Source organism: Helianthus annuus, chromosome 5 (assembly GCF_002127325.2).
Source record: "Helianthus annuus cultivar XRQ/B chromosome 5, HanXRQr2.0-SUNRISE, whole genome shotgun sequence".
Classification (NCBI taxonomy): Eukaryota; Viridiplantae; Streptophyta; class Magnoliopsida; order Asterales; family Asteraceae; genus Helianthus; species Helianthus annuus.
Window position 1 is genome coordinate 148,527,551 of NC_035437.2, and position 9,128 is coordinate 148,536,678.

The window sequence follows — 9,128 nt, forward strand, 5'->3', positions numbered from 1 at the left end:
AAACCCTATAAAGTTTCCCCCATTGACAATAGGTGATTTTCTTGAACTATTCATCTTGTAAAACTCATCATACAACATTTCTATGTCCTTTGGGTCGAGGTTTCTAGCCAAATGTGTATGAGCACTTGGAGTAAAGTAATGGGCATGACCATGTAATGATGCATACACCACTGGTCTAGTTCCACCAATGAGTTCAAATTCTCTAGGTGTTAACCATTGCCCCTTAGCATGTTGAGATAGATAGACCCCCCTTAGATTCCCATGAAAGTTATCGACCCTTAATGTTATATGTTCCCAATCGCTAACATGTTCCCCTATTATTCCTAAGTCTATAGTGAAAGGTCCCAATTGGAACTTCCCTCCCCCATTGAAAGGATAATACAACCATATGGCAAGATCAGTTCATGTTCCGCCTAGTGCTGATTTCACATGTATGTAAACTACCGCATCGGACAAAAACCCTTTCTTTACCCTTTCTTTGTTAGGTTGATCTGATGGGAGGTCTAGAAAGGCATCATCTGCTCCACCATTGTTTTGAAGGTTATCACCATCGTTGATCACAGGCCTTGGAATTTGGCCGGGTTGGTGTAGCTCAACACCATTTTGAAAAAACCACAAAACCGATGATGGAAAGTATTGCTCATCAGGATGAAAATAGACCCATGGAGCATAAGCCTTTATCATTTCTCCAATTTGTAAGGAATTAGGCATTGCGGAATATGGATTGTTCTTGACCATCTTTAAACACGCTAACTCGTGTGTATTCGAGCTATTTCGTGCCAGAAACATACCTGCTGGAACACTTAGCACTCTACCTTTTGGTTTTATAGTATGCAAATTGACTATGCTCGTACTTGTCAGCATCTTATGTCCCCATATCCATTTGTCCACCTTGGTTAAATCGGTGAAGTCAGATCTGACACACCTAACCTTGTCAAGTGAGGGCTTTACAGGTGAAGTCGTGACAATGTGACCGATGGCTTTATAACCATTCGGCGCGATTGGAAGCCAGATGTATCCATCTTCTCGTTGGCTAACATTCAAACCTTTACTAGTCCATATAAGAGTGTAGTCTATGGGACTCTTTAGGGCGCCCTGTGACGGGTCACCTGTGGTATCTTTAGCCGTAAGGACTGTTGCAAACATGGCTATAGAGTTGGGTTTGCAATAGTGACCAATCAAATTGAACCCACTTGGAATGGAAGTTGGTTCATAAAATGATGCACCAAGACCCTTTGGACCCCCGCTGTGTGTATCCCAGATTTTTTTAAAATACAAAGCTTCATACACTTCTAATCCACCAAGATCAATTGCCCCTTTTCGAAAGTCTCCACCTGTGCACGGAGTTGTATATAATTTACAAATTTAATGGCTCAATATAATTGTATAGCAATAAATACAGAAGTTATATTTCAACAATCAGTATTGAACAAAAATTTCCTATAATTAGCTTAGACCACAAAAATTCCGAAGTTAATTAATAATTACCAATGTGATGGTGGTCCATTGGTAAAAACAAAGCCTTTAAAAGAAATTCGTCATTCAACAAAAAATAATACATAATAATATTACAAAAATGCAGATAAGAATTCTTCCAATCTACTTGATACATAAACATAAAGCTAAAATAATAAATTCATATAGGCGATAAAATTATAATTTATCTAAAATTACATGCTTTGTAAAGTAAATATCTGAAGTTTATCTATAAACCTCGAATATTAAACAACATAACAATTTTAGCTAGGAAGTTTTGAATACATACATGCAGGCATAGACACACGCACTTACGTAGCATATGTTTATTAGAGTGGTTATGATGACCACTTTTTTCCTTCATCCCTATCTAGTTAATTTTCAATAAGAAATAGCAAATATATTACACAAAATCATGACAGTATCCATCGTACTGGACTTGTTTGCCCAAATAGCCAGGTTGTTTATTCAATTAAGTGCAACAAATTAATAAGTTTAATCAAAATATGGTGTTTGGACATAATTATGTGAGTGTGTGTGACAATTCATGTCATTTTCTCTGATAAAAAAAAACCATCTATTTTTTTAACTTTAAAGACCATCTTATTTACTAATGGCAGGTAGACGAGCAACAAGTTGCGCCGCTACCCCCTTCTGAATAGCAAACCCTACCCTGCTAAACATAAAATTATGTCCCTTAATATGCGCGCATTACATCAATAACAAGAACATATCATATATAAATACTATAAAATACCTGCAGGATATGAGATTGATGGACGAATAACATCAAATGAGATGACCTCAGTATCATTTTCCCTGTTGTTGTTATGATCAAGTAATGTTGAGAAATCATTATACGCATGAGATGCGTTACAAACAATTTGAAGAATTATCAAAACCGTTTTATACATATGAAGTGTGAACCTAGCAACAACAATAGACCACATTTCTTTGGTAATTTTTGAGTACTCTTAAAATTTTGCAGATATATGTGAGTATATATAGATGTCTGTATGAAATTAGCTCTCTACTTTAGAATTAAGAGATGTTTAATTATCACTCCTTTATATGAACTACTACTTTATCTTGTATTTTTTTTATAGTAAAGAGATACTTTTAGACCATTGACCATGATACTTATAATAATAACAATATGAGTTAATTATATAGTCTCTGTAGTTTATTGAAAGTAACACGTTTGAGTATTAATTTTTTTTTTTTGTAACTCGTTCAAGTTCTATAGTTTCGATTTTGTAACACCTTTGAGCATTAAGAATAACTTCTGTTAATTTTTTGTTAAATCAGTATAAAATAACTAAAATACTCTTATATATAACTTTCTGTTAGTACTAAAATGTGTTACTTTCAATAAACCACAAGAACTATATGTGTAACTAATTCTAAAAAAATATAAAAACCCATTATATTATTTATTATAAAATATGCTACTTAAAAATATTTAATAATTATATTCCTAAATTTAATTTACATACAATTACCAAACGTCTATTATAAGGAAAAACACTATAGTAGGGACAATGTTTAGTTTTTTATTAATTTTTTATATAATTAATTTCAAAAAGAAACATGATAAGTATAAAACGCATGCACATTATCTCAAATGTAATATACACACATTTTTATTTATCTTTTATTATATTCGAACCTACAGTATATTCAGACCTACAATATTTATTATGATTATTTATTTAGTTCAGTTAATATTATATTATATAAATATATTATGTTATGTGTTATGTTATGTGTGAAGAGTTCAAATGAGAAGAATTAAAAATTAAGAATAAAAAGAATAAAGGACACAAAGGTAATTTGAACAAATCATAAAATAGTTGTGCACCTTACACAATAAAAACAATCTTGCACATGATCTTATGTTTTCAACGTTTCCTACACCATTAAAACAAATATTTTGGTGTAGGATACAGAATGTGTAGGACTCAAACACTTTTAAATAATTTTGCGACTCATAATAAAATATGTGTAGGACACAAATTTTTTAAATACTTTTGTCATTTCTAATAAAATTTGTGTAGAAGCTAATACATTAATGATGGTGAAGGATGAATTTATGGTTGCATTAATAAGACTTAAGTAACTCTTTAAAATATTTATTAATATTCTTCATTAAAATGTCTATACTACCCTTAGAGCATCCACAATAAGGGATTTTTTCTCATTTTTAGAAGCCATGTAGGAGAGAGAGTGGTGAGGTGGAGGAGAGAAGATGTTGATTAGTTTATGGTGAAAATGAGAAAAAATGAGTTTGTGAGAGGGGGAAGGAAGAGAGAGGAGAGAGAGAAAATGTGTTTTTATGGGTTGTGAGAGGGGCAAGAGAGAGAAACTTTATTATTGGTTGGGCAATGCCAACATGACAACCCAAAAGCATCAAAAAATGGGCGGTTATGGGGGATACGCTTAGTAATTAAAGCATTAATTAAAAGTGGACAAAAATGATATCTTGATTCACAACAATTGATACAAAAATATAGGGTCTAGATTAATTCAGTTTTTCTTCTTTTAAGAATGTTCTTCTCGAATGAACCTCCCCCTATATTATGTTATATTATGTTGTGTTGTGTTGTGTTATGTAGTGTGGTATCGTGTCGTGTCGTGTCGTGTCGTGTCGTGTCGTGTCGTGTCGTGTCGTGTCGTGTCGTGTCGTGTCGTGTCGTGTCGTGTTATTAATAACAATAATTACAGAGTTAGTTTCATATAATTTGTTTTCAACATTAATTTTTTGGAGCTAAACTTTATAAAACTTTAACTAAAAACGAACTAAAAAAATTTGGTCAATGTTGGTGAAGTTTAACTTTAATTAAGATGTAAAATGCTATACATTGATCAAATATGTCACACCCCCAAAATCCACCTGCGGATAACACCCGCTTCGAGGGCATGACTGACCAGGATCCAGCCACCAATTATACTGACTAATTAAGTTGATAATAAAAAGTAATACTTACTAACCATAAGATTAGCAAATATCAAGTTCAGAGTTTAAGGTTTCAAGTTCAGACAGTAACAAGTAGCGGAAGCATAAATAACAGTTTTAAACAACGTTCATAAGGTAAGTCATGATAAATGCCCAACACACGGGCAGACGACCACTACACATCCCAAGTAGCTGCTCCAGTCACTGGCCACCTGCAAAGCATGCAGTAAGGGAGTCAACAATAATGCTGAGTGAGTTCACTAGTTGTCCAGTTTTAATTACCAAAAACTCGTTTCACCAGTTAATTTATCCGTTTATACATGCCATGGGGAGCTACCCCAAAAGTTAGCGACTAAACCGTTTTTCCAATACCGAACACTAGGTAACCGTTTGCGTTTCCGCAGGATGCCCCGATGTCAATGTTCTATCATCATTGACGGATGCCTGAGTACATTAGTTCACGACCGATCCCATACCATGGCACGGTGTGAGGCTGGTAAAACCTAAATAGCGCTATCAACTAATAACCCGTTCGCCTGGCCCCGGCGACTAATCGGTATTATGTAGTAGGGACTTGAGTGATAGAGTTGCGTTTAGTGCCGTTGGTTGCATTCCGTATAAACAGTAATTAACTAAAAGGTTTCCCAATGACAAGGGAAGGAAAAGTAAGTTTGTTCCCAATAACTAGGGAAGGAATGTAAATGGTATCCCCTTTTCAAGGGGATAGGGTTGCTTTAGTCTCGTGTCCCAAACCACCGGGACGCATGCTTTTAAGTTGTGAACTCACCTTGGGTTGCTCGGTAGATATTTTTACCCGGTCAAGTATGTTGGTCACCACGTCCTAACATGGTTACCAAATATGGGTCAAGTCGGGTACTAGTAAACACATAGTGAACACGTATGGCAAATACATATAGCAAACACGTATAACACACGAACAAACAAACAGTTGGGTCATTGGGTCAGCCCTAACATATAACCAACAGTGACAAACATGCAGTCCAGTCAACAGTAAGCCCAACAGTCAAAAGTCCAATGACCCTAAAACAGTCCAGTCGAGACAAGAGTGACTCGCAACCGAGGTTGCGACTCGCAACTGAGGTCTCGGTCCGTCACGTTTTGATTACGAGTCGCAACCAGAGGTTACGACTCGCAACCAGCAGTTCCGACTCAGTAGCAGTGGTTACGACTCGCAACCGGGTTCGATACACGTTGATTACGACTCGCAACCGGGAGGTCTCGACAAATCCTGCTGTGGTCTCGAGTCGCAACCAAAGGTTCCGACTCGCAACCGTGATTACGTGCACAGAAATCCTTCTAGAACCTGCAAACAGTACTGGCCAATAGAATTGCAATTTCATGAAATCAGATTGTACTATGCCACTAAAACATGTTTTCTTGTCTAACCCTTGTCTAAAATGGATCAAACACACATATTTTTGAATATACAAACCATCTTCAAACTGTTCATCATATAATCAAACAATATTCGAACCACATTCATCATTTAAGCATGAAACCATAAGGTCAAAGAACACATATTTAACACAATCCGTTTTAACATTAATGAGCATAATCGGCATTATTATTCTCGATTCCTAGCCTAGCATGATTCATCATTAACCAAAATCCATGAGATCAAGCAAATCATGCATACCACTTGGTCAAAATCATCCTAACAAGCATCTAGCATTAACCGAATAACAAAACCATTTAACACAAAACCGGATTATTTTCATTAAGACACAAAATCATTTCAAGCAATCACTTTTATCATCAAACAAGCCTTTTATAGCAACAACATCAATAATCAAGCACTAACAAGCATTTTAGTAACAAGACAAACAACTTGTAGAAATATTCATGCTAACCGGTTAGAAGTAGTGGTCCAAGAATTCGATAAACTAAGCTCCGAAAGATGACCTTGAGCTTGAATCCGCGAGCCTTGATGCTATGGTTGGACCCGAGAGAGATGAGATGGTGAGGAAGTGATCTTGGTTGCTAGAATTCTTAGGGTTTTTAGTGAGAGAGATGAGAGGAGAGTATGAGAGTGTTGTGAGAGGAGTGTTGTAAAAATGGTTAAGGGAGGGGAGGGTTGGTTTATATAGGATCTCGAGTGGGCTTAGGGGTGTTCCGGGTTGTGTTCTCGGTCACAAGGCCTTAACCAGCCCAAACCAAACAACCGGCCCCTTTTGTTGTTCACGGTTCACTCGAGACCGGGTGGTCTCGAGTCGGGTTTGCGGGTCTCGGCTCACATATATACACACTCATGCCTATATATGTATATACATATCATACATACACACAATGCAAGGATCACATAGAACATCAAAACAATACACAACTTTTTTTTTTTCATTTAATATATAAGTCATATATATATATATATATATATATATATATACAAGTAGGTTGAATACAGGAATGGTTGTCCGGGAAAATCCGAAGTGTCACATTATCCCCAAGTTTTAAGAACTTTCGTCCCGAAAGTTAAGGCAGCCACTGTCGAGCTAGCGTAAGTGAAAGCGTTTCCACGGGGTGTCACATCATCCCCCCGTTAGTTTGGAATTTCGTCCCGAAATTCGGTTGTAGCTTCAGTGCTGGGGTTTTCGTTAGGGAACAACTGGGGATACTTGTGCTTCATCTGGTCTTCCCGCTCCCAGGTATACTCTGGGCCACGTCGCGAGTTCCAACGGACTCGTACGAGAGGTATCTGGCTACGTTTGAGGGTTTTGATCACTCGATCCGTGATCTCGATTGGTTCCTCAGTAAAGTGTAGCTGTTCATCAATAGTTAGTTCCTTGAAAGGAATCACAAGCGTTTCATCCGACAAATACTTCTTCAGGTTAGATACGTGGAAAACGTTGTGTACCGCACTCAGTTCTTCAGGCAGGTTCAATCTATAAGCAACCTTACCGATCTTCTCGGTAATTTCAAATGGTCCGATATAACGTGGATTAAGCTTGCCCCGTTTACCAAAGCGAACCACACCCTTCCAGGGTGAGACTTTAAGTAGAACCCGGTCACCGACCTGGAATTCCAATGGTTTCCTACGCTTATCAGCGTAACTCTTCTGACAGTCACGAGCTGCCGCCATGCGTTGTCTGATCTGGGCAATCTTTTCCGTTGTATCTACCACCATCTCTGGGCCCGTGATTTGACTATCACCGATTTCCGCCCAGCAGAGAGGTGACCGGCATTTACGACCATACAATGCCTCAAAAGGTGCTGCCTGAATACTAGTGTGGTAACTGTTGTTGTAGGAGAACTCTACTAGCGGTAGATGCTTCTCCCAGTTTTTGCCAAAATCGATCACACACGCTCTAAGCATGTCTTCTAGAGTTTGGATGGTGCGCTCGGACTGTCCATCCGTTTGCGGGTGATATGCGGTGCTCATGTCCAAGCGTGAGCCAAAGGATTTGTGCATGGCTTGCCACAATTCCGAAGTAAAACGAGCGTCGCAGTCGGAAATAATTGAGGTTGGCACTCCGTGCCTCGAAACTACTTCCTTTAAGTAAATCTCCGCCAAGGTAGAAAACTTGTCTGTTTCCTTAATAGCCAGAAAGTGCGCGGACTTGGTCAATCGATCTATTATTACCCAAATAGCATCATTTCCGTGTTGAGACCTAGGTAGCCCTGTAACAAAATCCATGGAAATCTGCTCCCATTTCCATTTCGGGATTTCTGGTTGTTGGAGTAGACCTGCTGGCTTCTGGTATTCCGTCTTGACTCTTGCGCAAGTCAAACATTTGCTGACGTATGCTGCTATGTGGGCCTTCATACCAGGCCACCAATACGTAGTCTTCAAGTCGTGGTACATCTTGTCCGAACCAGGATGTACTGAGTAGCGGGACTTGTGGGCTTCATCCATCACGAGTTCACGTAAATCTCCATAGAGTGGAATCCAAATGCGCCCTGTTACATAGTAAGCACCATCTCCTTTCTGTTCTAGTTGCTGTCTCGATCCTCGCAGGGACTCAGCCCTTCCGGCTTCAATGCCTCAATTTGAGCATTTCGGATCTGGGTAGGGAGGTTAGACTGGATGGTAAGTTGCAATGCTCGCACGCGCTTTGGTATAGTGTCCTTTCGGCTGAGGGCGTCTGCCACGACATTGGCCTTGCCCGGATGGTATTTGATGGCGCATTCGTAGTCATTCAAGAGTTCGACCCATCGACGTTGTCGCATGTTCAATTCCTTTTGCCTAAAGATATGCTCGAGACTCCTGTGATCGGTGTAAATAGTGCACTTGGTACCGTACAGGTAATGTCTCCATATCTTAAGAGCAAAGATCACTGCTCCCAGTTCCAAGTCATGTGTCGTGTAGTTCTTTTCGTGCGTCTTGAGTTGTCGAGAGGCGTAGGCAATAACTTTCTCGCGTTGCATCAACACGCAACCGAGCCCATGAATAGATGCATCGCAGTAAACCACAAAGTCGTTAGTACCTTCCGGCAACGAGAGAATAGGAGCGCTGCAGAGGTTATCCTTAAGCCTCTGAAAAGCAGATTCCAGTGCTTCATTCCACTTGTAGGCGATGCCTTTCTGAGTAAGAGTCGTGAGGGGTTGGGCAATCTTTGAGAATCCCTGAATGAATCTGCGGTAGTAACCTGCCAATCCCAAGAATTGGCGAACTTCAGTGGGAGTCTTAGGTGTAGGCCAGTTCTTTATCGATTCGATCTTGGCTGGGTCAACATGAATT

The 9,128-nt window shown here is 38.9% G+C and overlaps 1 protein-coding gene across 1 annotated transcript; it reads right to left on the reverse strand.

The window, feature by feature from the left end:
* Positions 1-402: 402 nt before the first annotated feature.
* Positions 403-2,426, reverse strand: LOC110943857. Its single transcript, XM_022185588.1, has 2 exons — positions 2,234-2,426; positions 403-1,334 (listed from the first exon to the last, which is right to left on the reverse strand). The coding sequence occupies exons 1-2, from the start codon at positions 2,424-2,426 to the stop codon at positions 403-405; spliced, it is 1,125 nt and encodes a 374-aa protein (XP_022041280.1).
* Between the last annotated feature and the right edge of the window lie 6,702 nt (positions 2,427-9,128).

What these genes read in the sequence shown, in the direction of transcription:
- LOC110943857 (XM_022185588.1), bottom strand. Translation starts at nt 2,426, where the DNA reads ATGTGGTCTATTGTTGTTGCTAGGTTCACACTTCATATGTATAAAACG. An exon ending in ATCAATCTCATATCCTGCAG is followed by an intron (nt 1,335 to 2,233) that starts GTATTTTATAGT and finishes CTCCGTGCACAG; the next exon opens with GTGGAGACTTTCGAAAAGGG.